Here is a 14855-nt window from a genome sequence, read left to right on the forward strand (position 1 = left end):
TCTCCCAACACGGCAGTATCCGCGAGAGAGCTATGCTGAGGCTTGCTTTTTTCTCTTTTGATGGGCAGCCGTTCAGGTAATTCGCTACTTCAACCATCGGAGTGTTTTTCTGATGGTTCGGCTCGAACATCACAACTCCTTTGGTTTTTTCACCGATTTTCACATCTTTACTCTCGCTCTTGCCCTCGAGTGGGGCATACAAGACGCCATTTCTTAGGAAGCTTACGAATATGTCTTCCCAAGAATGTATCGGATTCTCAGACTCTAGATTTTCTTCAACTTTTCTTAGTACTTTGGCTATCCTTGCGACTTTCTCTGCCTGAGTGTCTGGCGCATCTTCACTTTTACGTGAAAATGCAAATGATTCCGAAATCTGTATTTTCTCTTCTTCTGATTCTATTTTGATGGTATGTGTCATTGGTATTGAGATCGGCTTTCTGAAATTTGAATTCCTGCGTAACTTAACTCGGGATTTTGAACGCTTTTTCTCTTCAATAAATTTTCCTTGTCATCCAAAGTGTTTCCTGAATCGGGAGCTTTTGGAAAAAAAGCCCGGTGGAAGTCATTTTCCTTTTTCCTTCCTAGCTCTTTCCCTCTCAGGAATGTCAGTCGAAGGTGAGATTTCTTGATCGTCACTTATAGTTCCCGCACTTTTGGAAGACAATACATGTCTGATATTTTCTGGTTCCCGCTCAAATTTGGCAAAAAGCAGAAGGAACAGCGTCTGGTTAAAGAGGACGAACTCTGGCAGCAGGAGATCAAAAGCGCTGACGCCATCAATCACTTGCTGGCTCGGAATGGGGAAAATAATGGACAGGGATTACGCAGGATCTCGAATCTTAGGATGGTCCAAAGTCATCAATCCTTACCGAAGACCCGTCTGCACTTCGAGTCTCAAGCTCTCACCGAAAGTGATCGCTGACGACTTCGTGACAAAAGAACCACCCAAGATTACGAGAAACAAAAACTTCTTTAAAGGAAAGTTTGAATGCATTTATACTGTAAAACATTTCCAAATTAATTTTACAAATAAAGAAGGGTGATACCAATACCTACACAACCAATAACTGCATAAAAATGTAGGGTTTTAGTGTAATAATATTCTTGTAAACTGTCAAGTTTTTCGAAATGTTTGGTAAAGTTTGACGGAAAACTCCGCGTGTTACAAAACAAAAACATAGGAATAAAATTAATGTATTTGTAATAAAAACAGTATAAATGCATTCAAAGTCACTTATCTATCTGCATAAAGCGCCGATAGGCAGAAGAAAAGCATGCAATCATACCTTTAAAGAAGTTTTCGTTTCCCGCCATCTGGTTTCTTCGTCAGCGAAGTCGTCTGCGACCACTTTCGGTGAGAGCTTGAGCTCGAAGTCCCGACATAGCCAAGTAGCAACACTGTGTGCACGTGTTGCTGCTAGACTCCGAAGGGTCTTCGGTCAAGATTGATGACTTTGGTCCATCCTCGTTCGAGACCCTGCATAATCCTTGTCCTTTCTCTTCCCAATTCCGAGCCAGCAGGTGACTGATGACGTCAGCGCTTGTGGTCTCTTGCTGTCGGAGTTCATCCTCTTTTTTCAACATACACTGTTCCTTCTATTCTTGAGAAGGGGAACTAGAAAATAATAGACACGTAGTGTCCTCGAAAATTTCGGGAACTATAATTGACGATCTGAAAATTACACCTTTGACTAACATTCCTGCGAGCAAAGAGCTAGAAAGGAAAAAGGAAAATAACTTCACACCACCCTTTTTTCCCGAAAGCTCCCGATTCAGGAAACAATTCGGATAACGAGGTAAAATTCATCGAAGAGAAAAAACATTCAAAATCCCGAGCTAAGTTAGGCAGGAATTCAAATTTCAGAAATCCGACCCAATACTAATGACACATAACATCAAAACCGAATCAGAAAAAGAGAAAGTACAGATTTCGGAAGCATGCGCATTTTCACAAAAAAAGTGAAGATGCGATAGACACTCAGGCAGAGAAGGTTGCAAGGATAGCCAAAGCTCTCAGAAAAGTTGAAGAGAATTTACAGTCTGAGAATCCGATACATTCTTGGGAAGACATATTCACAAGCTTCCTAAGAAATGGCGATTTGTATGTCCCACTTGAGGGCAAGAGCGAGAGCAAAGATGTGAAGATCGGGGAAAAAACCAAAGGAGTTCTGATGTTCGAGCCGAACCATCAAAAAAACACTCCAATGGTTGAAATAGCGAACTACCTGAACGGCTGCCCATCAAAAGAGAAAAAAGCAAGCCTCCTCATAGCTCCCTCACGGATACTGCCGTGTTGGGAGAAAGAGTTGGGAAAAGAGGCACCCAAACTGGTAACAAAGATTTATTCCGGAACGGCTGAAAACCGTCGACAAATCGCGACTCAACTCGTTAAGCAGAAATTTGATGTTCTGCTTACGAGTTTCGAATACGCTTCCAGGGACAATGCCCAACTTTCAGAAATCCACTGGAAGTGCATATTTGTCGACGAGCGTTTCCGGCTCAAGAGCCAGTCCTGCAAGCTGACGAAGGTGTTGATCCGGAAGTACCAGAATGCGGAACTGCGTTTCCTGCTGACCGAAAAGGCCATGCAGGAAAACCTTCCCGATTCATGGTCCGGCATTAATTACTTAACACCTGAAAAATATGACGGAGAATCATTTGAGAAGTTTTTTAATGCGGAGGAGCCAGTAAAACTTAGGCTCAACCGGAAAGAGACACAAGCTGCAATCAAGTGCTTGCAATTGGCGATGAAGCCCTTCCTGAAGATGATAGCAGATAACAGCACCACTGGAAGAATCGACAGAAGCATCCTGAATACCATCAAATGCGATATGTCGTTCATCCAGAAAAAAATATACATGAACATCAAGAAGGGCGAAGAAATATTTCCAAAGAAGTGCCTGGTCAGCGTAAGTGAATTGAAAACGAAACAGAAGGTGGACAAGCTGACCCAACTGAGAAAAATATGCAACCACCCGTTCATGTTTGACGAAGTGGAATAGGAGTGGGAAGCCAGCAAGAAAATAGCGGCACAGCCCGTAATGACATCGACCTGTGTCGAGTGTCTGGTAAATTCGAGTACTTGAACTGCCCTCTGCGAACTTGCCTATTCGCTCAGGAAAACTTTGGTTCCAAATCAATTTGGGGAGCAAATTTCTTTAAGGAATCATTTCCCTCTTGTCGGAGTCGGCAGCCATACTTTCAGCTATGTCCCCTGAAAGAAAATGTTTTTGATTTTAATAAAGTCAATAAACTTTTGAAAATCTAAATATGAATCTTACTTTAAAAGTCTAAATATTACATCTGAAAACTTAGGAAAATAATTAAACAGCATAAACATAAACAAGTGTAACGTGCGGAAGATATTGGGAGTCATTTAAAAAACTCTCTGATCCATTAGCACACTACATTAATGTTAGAAGTAGTTTGTTTCCTTGCTGTTGATAAATATAGTTATTAAGAAAAATACGAGAATCCAGGGGACTAACACAACATTTTCCAGGTTATCTATGATGAGACTTTTGAAACCTTGTTTTTTCATACAAATCTTTATTCGTTCATACACTTCAGTGTGTTCATCCGCTGGTTGGGCCACAGGTCCTTAGCTTTTATCTTTATTTTCTGAGTTGCAGCTGCTGTCTTTGCACTTACTTCTCTATGAGAGTCCAAAATATTTTCAGTTACCAATACGAAAATAAAACTATTCCCTTTATGAAGTTTTTGCCTTTAGCTCTGTCGTAGCCATTCCAGAATGCTGATCTCAAACAAGAGCGAAATAAGTGCTAAAGCACAGAGCAGAATACGAAAAAAAAAAAAAAAAACACGCAGTAACTTAATTTATGAAAATTTACGGCGATAACTTATTTGACACTTAAAGGTGATAGAAACCTGTACTGTCAAAAAATTTCCGGAAAATTTCCGGTAGTTGTTACTGGCATCCATGTTGCCAGTAACTGTTACGGTAAAAATCAAATGTTACTGTAAAATTTTACGGTTTCCTCGGTAGGCCACAGCAACCAATTGGAGCTGGGATCGCTTATTTCTCCGGTATAAATTACCGTAAAAATCAACGATGCTGTAAGTCCGTCATTTTACAGTAACAATTACCAGAAAATCTTCCTGAATTTTTAACAGTATGAAATTCCGGAACGCGTTGCTGCAAATAATCTTACACGTTTCGAAATTTTCTTACTGAACAATTTACGGATAGAAATTTTAAAAAGAATAATTTGAATTTTTGGCATCTTGAATTCAAATTGTTTTTCGCAATCACGAACGTGTGTGTGTGTGTGTGTATGTATGCGCGTGTGTGTTTGTGTAGGCGCATGTGTGTGGGTGCGTGCGTGTGTGTATGCATGTGTGTGCATGTTGTGTACGCAGTGCTGTGTGTATACGGGTGTGTGTGTAGGCATTCGTGTGTGTATGTGTGTGTGCATGTTGTGTATACGGGTGTGTAGGCATTCGTGTGTGTGTATGTGTGTGTGTGTATGCAGTGCTGTGTGTACTCGCGTGTGTGTAGGCGTTTGTGTGTGTGTATGTGTGTAGGCGTTTGTGTGTGTATGTGTGTAGGCGTTTGTGTATGTGTGTAGGCGTTTGTGTGTGTATGTGTGTAGGCGTTTGTGTGTGTATGTGTGTAGGCGTTTGTGTGTGTGTATGTGTGTGTAGGCGTTTGTGTGTGTGTGTGTGTGTAGGCGTTTGTGTGTATGTGTGTGTAGGCGTTTGTGTGTATGTGTGTTTAAGAGCGTGTGTATGTGTGTGCATGTGTGTGTGAGTGTGTGTGTGTGTAGGAGTGTGTGTGAGTTTGTATGCGTGTGTATGCAGGATATGGACACAACCTGGAGACGGTTTTCGCTATAGGAGCAGCATCGTGAGGAGCCGGTCGGAAAACAAAATGATAGCACGTCAAAACAGTCAAGTGAGAACAATAAGCAATTGCGATTGCTCAAAAAAAAAATTATATTTGTCTACGAGTTTTTTAGGATTTACAAATTGCTGTTTTATATATATATATATATATATATATATATATATATATATATATATATATATATATATATATAAATAAAAACAGCAATTTGTAAATCCTTAAAAACTCGTAGACAAATCGGGTAATATAGATCACCTTCGCTCAAATCTCAGAGAAGAACGATCTCTTCGCCTCCTCGTATTAATGCAATACTTTCGTCAAATTTGACAATAACAGGGGCTTTCATGCCCAGTAGAGATGAGTTCGGGTCTTTTTGAGAGCCCGGATCCGCCCGAGCCCGGGTGATATTGTCTCGGATCAAAATCGGAGCCTGCCCTCGAGCCCGAAGGAAACTTTCTTGCTAAAACAATTTTTTTCAGAATGAGCCAATTCCTTCAATGCTAAAACAAAGAATGTTTACTTCAGCTTAGTAAATTAATAAAAAGACTGAATTCTAATTATATATACATATATATATATATACATATATATATATATATATATATATATATATATATATATATATATATATATATATATATAATTAATCACTTTTTTTGATCCCACTAAGATTTTTAAGCTATTTAATTAATAACAGAATATTTACTTGAATATAGAAAAATATTAACTTTTCCTCACTAAAGAAATAATGCATTTTTTCTCACTTGCTGGGAAAATGGATAGCCAAGAGAAGAATTTAAAAAGAAAGAAAAAAAAGCTGATCAATATGTGCATTCTATATTCACTCTACTTTTTAGTGATACTAGCTCACTCTACAGAAAATGGCAAAGCCTTTTATCAAAATCTTTTCATGCTTTTACTTTTACATAAAAGAAAAAAAACTGTCCGTAAGTTGTTAACACAAAATCTATTTTTGCCACTTTGGCAAAAACTGGCAAAAACCTATTTTTGACGGGCGGTAAAACGCGTGGTTTTTTCCATGGTTTTTTCCGCCCCCGGAAAAAACTTGCCAACCCTGGATTGTTAATGAAAAAATGTTACGTCAAATGTTCTTCATTAACAGAAGGTTCTAAATTTTCTCAAAATGCTCCACTTCAAATGCATTACAGCATGACATATTGCAATAGTAATCGCAAAAAAACACTATAAATAAGCGTTAATTCATTTTCTGGGGGTTTTTTTGAGCAATCACGATTGCTTATTGTTCTCATTTGACTGTTTTGATGTCCTTTGATTTTATTTTCTCACCGCCACTCTCTGCAGCATCATTGTCGACCGGGTCCTCACGATGCTGCTCCTATAGCGAAAGCCGTCTCCAGGTTGCATCCATGTCCTACACACACGCGCATACATACACAACTACACACACACACACGCGCGCACATACACACAGCCATACATACAGACACCTACACATACACACATATATACAAAACTACTCGCATATTCATGCATACATGCAGACACCTACACACACACACAAACATACACACAACTATCGACACATTCATGCCTGCACTCAAACACATATGCCTATAAACACATACACCCCCCACACACGCATTCATACACACAACTACCCACACACTTATGCCAGGACACAAACACACATGCCTACACACACATACCCTGTACACACAAACACACATACCCCCACACACTAACACACACGCCTACATACACACACTCGTGATTGTGAAAAACATAATTTGAATTCAAGATGTCAAAATTCAAATTATTATTATTATTATTTTTTTTTTTTTTTGTTGTTGTTGGTTTAATTATCACATTGATTGAACTGATTTAAATATTCCTTTCATTTTCTCACAGTAGGAAAGTGTTTATTTGCTTTGAATTTGTTTGGCGATCAACAATTGACTATCTTTACTTGAGTCTGAGCCCGCTTGAGCCCGAAATCTATTTTCGGGGGTTAGAGCCCGAGCCAAAAATTTATTTTCGGTTCTAGAGCCCGAGCCCGTCTCACCTACAATGCCCAGGACATGAAACGCGGTGGTTTTGAAAACTTAAAAAGTACATCATGAACTTTATATTTAGTTTTAAGCTGCGTAAATTTACGCTTTCTAAGTCGAAAAAAATGACGTATTAGTATTTGTTGAATTTCGCACAACGCCCTTAAGGGTGCTCTTCACTGAGAGTCTGAAAGCTTCGGATCCAATGCTAACCTACGGGGAAAGTTAAAGGTTATTTTACAATATTCCTTTGAAGTTTTCGGGTCAATTTTTTTTCTGAGTATTTTTCAAGCCTATGTCTGTGTATATTAGTTTTTACTTTTTTGATACGTCCATTCTTCGATTTTTTAAAATTCGAGAAAAAATGAATTTCTTCGAAAACGAGGTACTGTTGGACCTTTCGCTCTGTAAAAAAGCTGCAAATCGTGCTATCGAAATTTTAAGAACGCCCCAACACGCAAAATATTTCCAGCTCTCTTTTGAGACTAAGTTTGAAATGATGCGACCATTTCTAAAAAAATATCGGGGTTCCAACCATCTGAAATATTTTCGAAAAAGCTCAATTTCTCTACTAAGCCACGCCCCTCACCGGTCCCTCCTTTCTTGAGGGGAAAAACCGGGTGAGGTGTATAAGATTTACAATCATTAGCGCAAACGACCGTTTCCATTTACTACTCCCCTCTTTTCCGGAGGCATTTTTCAATGAAGGAATGAATGAGTGCTTTTGAAAGTGAATCCACATGCTTGGAAACATCTTCACGATTTGATATGTGTTTAGAAAGGATATAGTTTTTAAAGAGTGCTTCTGAGATAATTCTTGTGAATTCTTGTGCTAAATGACCTCCTGAATCCAAATATGATCACCTTTTTCCATTCACATGTCCCGCTTTTTTGGAAATGTCGCCCGCAATTTTTCAGTTTTTGACAGTTTCATAGCCATTATTTTTATTTGGAGGGGAAGGGATCGTTATATTATACATTAATACTTTTCTGAGAGGCTAGAGAGGTGCTAAGTTTGTACGCAAGAACATATGGAGGAAATTGGTGAACTCATGGGGGGTATTACCACTTATTATATTTATAAAATCATCAAAACCCATCCTTTTTTCTAGGGTTTTTATTTACAATTTTTTCCCTTATTTTTTGTTATGAAATCAGAGTATAGGACTCACACCTATAAACCCTATATCTGAAAAAAAAAAAAAAAAAAATTCACGTTGTAAATTTAAAAAAAAAAGGAAGTATCGCATTTTGCATAAAGTTGCATCGCAGACCTTCAGTGAAGAACCTTTCCGTGTTACTCAAATTATTTCAGGGATATAATTAAAATTAAAATGATCTTAAGTATGCTTATAATATAGCATTAATGAATATTTCTATTTCTGGGGATGCACTACCACCATTACTTTTCACTACATCAAGAAAGCATAAACAATGGAGCTGGTGCATCCAAAGAAAGATAAATATGTATATTAATGCTACTTTATAAGCAAATTTAAGGATGCTTTTCACTGAGAGTCTGAAAGCCTACGGATCCAATGTTAACCAGGGGGAAAGTTGGATGAAGGTTTTACAAATTCCTTTGAAGTTTTCATGTAAATTTTTTTCCGAGTATTTTTCAAGCCTCTATCTGTGTCGTGTACTTTTTGCTTTTTTGAAATATCCATTCTTTGATTGTTTAAAATTCGAGAAAAAATGAATTTCGTTGAAAAAGGTGGTAGATACTGTTTGACATTTTGCTCCATAAAAAATCTGGCAAAATATTTCCAGCACTCTTTTGAGACTTTGTTCGAAATAGTGCGACCATTTCTAAAAAAAAAAAAACAAAAAAAAAACGGGGTCCAAAACCGTATTTCAGATATTTACTAGATATTTGGAATCTATTTTTGTCTATATTATACTATGTTACTGCAAATGTAAACGCATAAAATGCTTTCCACAGCTCAACAAACAGTTTTGAAAATAATTTCTCGAGCCAAACTCGTAAAAAATTCTTTACAAGGTATGTACACATTGATCATGTAATTCATAATACAGTGAAATCCAGTAACAACGTACTTCAAAATCGGGACTGAAAACTTATTTGGTTGAAACGGGTGTTTCGTTATACTGATATACGTTGTAACAGGATTTCACTGAATTTTTCTTTTGAAAACTTTCTAAGGAGAAAAATGATACATACCTGCATTTCTTTAAAGCATGAATGAGTATAAAAAAATTGTTTTAAAGCAGGGGGGGTTCCCAGGGTCGTGACCCCAAATGGGGTCGTGTAGCGTTTCTTATTCGGTCGAAACGTTATTCCTACCACAGTATAGTTGTGGGTGGATCGAATCTAACATAGCAGTTTTGTAATGTAAGATCTAACGTAGCTTTCACAATGTTGCCAGGTTAGGTCCACACCTAGCGATACTTTACTGACATGTAGGCTACGGGATCACAGGTCCTTCCGAACTCCCCGTTTCCTAACATAATTGAAGAACCTGAAATTGTGTTTTTGGCGTTTCAAGTTCAAAAATTTGCTGGTGGAAGATCACAGGACCTCTTACTTACTTCCAAATACTACCAGAGATCGTCTAAAAGTGCATTTTGAAAATTTTATTTTCGTGAAAATTAAAAGGCATAGCCCCCAAACAGAGGGCTTGGGAAAATAGGGAGTATTTCTGAGTAAATAGTATGCTTACGATAAAGATCATGTTAATTAAATATCGAAATGGTTCCCTCTCCTAAACAAGAAGCTAAATCCTTTCTCTCGCTGTATTTACATATTATTAGGAATTAGGAGTCAATAGAATAGAAAATGTGGGATCTCAAAAAAGATTTTTGTTCTATACGAATGAAAATTACTTGATAATCATTTGATTAGAACATTCATTTTATTCTGTGACTGAAGACACGATACGATAATTTTTCGGCACAGAAGTGCGTAACACAAAACTTAAAAAGAAAAAGTTTGTCTTGATTTGTTTTTTTTCTTTTTAAATTGTGAACCCTTACTTGTACTTATAATTGCTTTCCTAAATGCAAGCTGTTAATTTTCATTTTTGTTTTAACTTTATGTATTTCCTGCAAATCTGTTTCTTGCCCTTTTTTATTTTTTATTATTGATTCATTAAATGCAAGATGCATGAAAACGAGGCAGAGCGATAAAAACTTTAAAATCTGGCAGAGCGAGGCGTTGAGATTTTTTTTCACCTAAGTATTTCGAGGTTTTTTTTTTTTTTTTTTTTTTCAGGCAGATATACATGTAGGTAATATTTTCGTGCCTCCTGAGAAAAAGGACAACCCTTAATATTTTTTATGACAACTAACGAGGATCAGACACTCACAAGACTTATTAGGAAATTTTAATAAAAACTCAATGTGTTGAAGTAGAAGCATTATATACACTATATGACCAAAAGCATTGGGACACTTTCAAAAATTCACATTTTTAGGGATTTCTCGAGAAATAATAGACCAATTGCTCTATAATTTGCTTCGCATAAAATGTATACTCTAGTTGTCATTTTCCAATAAACATTAAGTCTGCTATTCATTTAGGGGACCGACAACAAATTGAGGAAAAAAGTTTTTTGATCATTTTTCATTGCAAATTGCTGGGAATAAGCTATAATTTTCAGAAATGAGTTAAAAATCTATCAAAAACTTATTTTTATATTTTTGTGAAAATATCTCTTATACCCATGGAAATATAAGCATTTCTTCCGAAAATGCAAAAAATTTTTGACGGTTTTCGTCTCATATTACGCAGAGTATTTCGTCAAACGTTACTAAACTTTTAGAATATTTGACAGCATTTTAGAGAAACATAATAATAAAATTTGAAGTTAAAATATTGAAAATTTGATGAAATATGAACAATTAAAGCTATTAATTTTTCACTGCGCATACACGAAAGATAGCAATTTATAACGTTCATAATTCAAAGCTCAGATACATCCTACAATCCATGAAAAAAATTCCACCGCAATTTCTTTAAATTTTAAAAAGTTATCAGCGATCTAATGAGCCGAATTTCTATAATTCTAGGATAGACGACGAATGGTAAGGGATTGTTAGCAAACTGGCAACACTTTCCTGCCATCGTTAGAGTGATTCATGATAAGAACGGATTATTTGTTGCTGGTCCCCTAAATGAATAGCAGACTTAATTGTTATTGGATTTGACGTCTGGAGTATACTTTTCATGAGAAAAAAAATTACAGAGCAGAGAGCAATTGGTCTTTTATTTCTCAAGAAATCCGTAAAATTGTGAATTTTTGAAAGTGTCCCAATACTTTTGGTCATATAGTGTATGTAATACCTCATGTATTTTGCCGAATTTAGTAACTGGGAATCTGAAACTCTAAAAGTGCTAGGTTTAGTTTTATTCCAAAATTTCAACGAAGATAGTTTACAAACATTGAGAGTGGGGGAAGGAGTGATTTTTGCCTTTGAGTTTGGAGCAGGGTGAGCACCCCTGCATACAAACAAAGATCACAGAAAAATCTTTAATTTTTCAAATTCAGGAAATCCTTATCCGTAGCCGTCCGCGACTTTGCCGTTGTTATGCTCAATTTGAAAGAACTTTCACCATAACAACCCCTTGAGAAATGCTATCGTAGCCTTCTCATCTACATATAAAATTAGATAAATAAATAAATATTTTTTCAAAAAGAAAAGGATTCAAAGATAAAGATTAGGGGAATTTTCTGGTCACCAGTGGTGAGAAAAGGCAATTATAGTAGCCACATTTTTTTCTATTCGCCACTGCATTTGTAAAACAGGTAACTAACCAACAAAGTAGTGTTTAATTTAGCACTAAAATATAAATATTATCAATTCAAATAAAGGTTAATGTAACTAATTAGTGGCATTAATGTTTATTGTACAATCAAGTATTAACTATGCAAAGAGGATCTAGTTTCATTTTTAAGAAGAATGTTTTCTGGCAACTCGGATAGGGTTGGGGAGAGTGGCAAACAGGCAGACGAAGCGAAAAAATTTCGCCAACCGATAACTAGTTAGTCTCCAGTTTTATTCGGCACTCGATTTTTCAAATATATTAAGTAGGATCATCCATTTTTAAAGAATATTTTTTGGTTAGAATTTGGAGTTCATTTCGTTAAAATTCAGTGTGGTCATGCGGGCTATCTTTTTTTTCCTTCCTTTTTTGAAATCATCAATTTTCAATAACGAACATTTTTCTAAAAATAAAACGAATTTATGAATTTATTTATTGCAAATATTCATTCATTCGTTAATTTTTCCTAGATGAGATCTGAAACCGTATTAATGGGGGAAAAAATCTTTGTTTCAAAATTAATTTTAGCGCGAATACAAATAAATTAATATCACAAGTAGGATTGCAAAATGCGCGGCAATGTAAAATTTCGCGCCTTTTACATTGAGTTATTTTTCTTTTACTTATGTAGTCAAGACTCAAGAGGGAAAGAACTAGAATTTCCTTGGAAGGGTCTAAAAAGCTGCGGTTTCATTTCGCCGACAGCTATACCTCCCTTGACTTGCACAGCAGGGGGAGCGTCCGGTCTGTCCCCCTGCAAAATGTGACAGGTCACATGATCCACACTTTCATCGGTCACCGTTCGTTCTATTGGCTGTTGAAGTGTCAATCATTTCACTGATGTACACTGCTTTCGTTTAAAGAAAAGGCCCATTTTCAAGCGAGATCGTTTTTCTTCCCCACTGAAGAGCAGCCTTAAGAGATTTTTCGCCTCCAGCTCATGGGATTCCTATTCCGGGCTGCGCTGATGAGTGCTAAAAAGCACGAAACTGCAGTCTTCGGATGGAATAACTGAGCTGGCGGTGTATTTTAAGTATTTCTGCCTTAGCCCTGGCTTTAGGGCGGTAACTTACTACAAAATACTTTGAAATATGTTAGATAAGAGAGATTTAAATAGATCAAGTGTTGCTGATCATTGTTTCTGCCTTTTTTTCTGGAAGTGCGGTATATAAGGTTAAGGAAGCAAGCACCAGGCGATGGCTTTTCGAACTCGAGCCCCCCTTCCCCCTCTATGACAACCAGGACTTACGAGGTTTGAAACATGCAAGACAGTTCTAATTTTTCAACGGAGTTGGAAATTAAGTCGTTTTATTCGTTTATTTTCCATTATGTATTCATTCATTCTTTTTTGTACTCATTCATTTTATCAAAAATACTTTTTAAAATCAGATAAAGCATTTTCATAATGAAATATTTGCTAGTTTTCACTTTGACAAATGAAAAAAAAAAGGGAAAATTTTCGACTTCTTTTTATTTTTTGAATGTATAAAATTACAGAGGTGCTGAAAACAGTTAATACAATCTTGAGATTGTACATTTCAACTAGAAATATACTCCATCCTGGTTTAAAATTAGAGATGGAGCAAAGCATGCTTGGGAGTTCATTTAGACCTCTTTCTAGAGCAGAAATAATTATGAAATATTTACTAGTTTTCACTTTGCCCAATGAAAAAAAAGGGAAAATTTTCCACTTTTTATTTTTTGAATGTATAAAATTACAGAGGTGCTGAAAACAATTAATACAATCTTGAGATTGTACACTTCAACTAGAAATATACTCCATCTTGGTTTTAAATTAGAGATGGAGCAAAGCATGCGTCGGAATTCATTTAGACCTCTTTCTAGAGCAGAAATAGTTATGAAATATTTACTAGTTTTCACTTTGCCCAATGAAAAAAAAAGGGAAAATTTTCGACTTCTTTTTATTTTTTGAATGTATAAAATTACAGAGGTGCTGAAAACAGTTAATACAATCTTGAGATTGTGCATTTTATCTAGAAATATACTCCCTCCTGGTTTAAAATTAGAGATGGAGCAAAGCATGTGGGGGAATTCATTTAGACCTCTTGCTAGAGCAGAAATAATTAACTCACAAGCTTGAAATTACAAGCGGTAGTTCGTGTTAGGAAGTTATAAAATTAGCGCACTAAAGCAACTTTCTGCGAAATTTAAAATACTTTGTAAATATTTTCTTCATTTAATTTTTTTCTAAAAATTTCAAAAATTCAAATCTCGTGCCAGAGCGAAAGACATTAACTCAGAATACGGAACTTTTCCATAGTCATTAGCGTTAGGAAATCACACATTCTCCGCACTTAGGCTAAGTGCTCAGCAGAATTTCGATTTTTTCGGCCAACCCTAATGATGAATCCATTATTTTTAATTGTTTTATTGTTGAGTTTTAATGGCGCAAGAGCCCTTGAGGGCTACACTGCGCGAACCATTATTTTTGTCTCCTACACCGTCAAATTCAAAACTCGGAACATGAAATTTTTTCATTATAACCAGATACAGTCGGCGGTAAAAACATATTGAACTCTATTCCCCCCCCCCCTATTTCCCTCTTTTTTTTTATATATCAAATTCATTGCAGAAACTTTACTCCTGTCATAAAAAGAAGAGAAAACAATCCAATTCGCCGCCTAAGTCACTGATTTCGAATTCGGGCATTTCCATGATAAGGTCAACCAGATCATCAAACTTTCAAAATTAAAACTTCTAAACAAATGAGGTGTCAATTTAAATGTGAAGAGTTGTATATTTTGAAATGCCTGTCTAAAATTTGATCGCTTCAGTTATAAATAAGTTACAGGAGGTTAAACTAAGGTCAACATCTTGAGTATTTTCAAACCATATTTGGTGACTTTCAAAGAGATTCTGTTTTCCCAAAAAATACATATTAATTTTATGAATTGAGATGAATAACCATTTAAAGATACAATGTGTTGCTGGTGATGTTGCAAAAATGTGTCAAAATATAATTCATTTTGATTTGTAAAAGAACTCCTCTGGGGTGCATTAAGTGTTTTACATCCGACACCAAAATGCGCAATGAATTATGCTGAGCCAATCATTTTAAAGCTACATACATGTATTTTTGGGAACAAAGTAAGATTTTCAATTTTATTGATGTAACCTATTTTGATTTTGTAACAAGTGATAATTTTTTTCCAAA

At 36.1% G+C, this 14855-nt stretch overlaps 1 protein-coding gene across 1 annotated transcript; it reads left to right on the plus strand.

Moving 5' to 3' along the window:
- Positions 1–2204: 2204 nt before the first annotated feature.
- On the plus strand, positions 2205–3002 carry LOC129233225 (probable global transcription activator SNF2L2). The gene has a single exon (XM_054867282.1). The coding sequence runs from the start codon at positions 2205–2207 to the stop codon at positions 3000–3002; it is 798 nt and encodes a 265-aa protein (XP_054723257.1).
- Positions 3003–14855: the final 11853 nt, after the last annotated feature.

The sequence above is a fragment of the Uloborus diversus genome, unplaced genomic scaffold (genome assembly GCF_026930045.1).
Source record: "Uloborus diversus isolate 005 unplaced genomic scaffold, Udiv.v.3.1 scaffold_263, whole genome shotgun sequence".
NCBI lineage: Eukaryota > Metazoa > Arthropoda > Arachnida > Araneae > Uloboridae > Uloborus > Uloborus diversus.

Coding starts and splice junctions, on each gene's coding strand:
- LOC129233225 (XM_054867282.1), top strand. CDS start 2,205: ATGGTTGAAATAGCGAACTACCTGAACGGCTGCCCATCAAAAGAGAAA.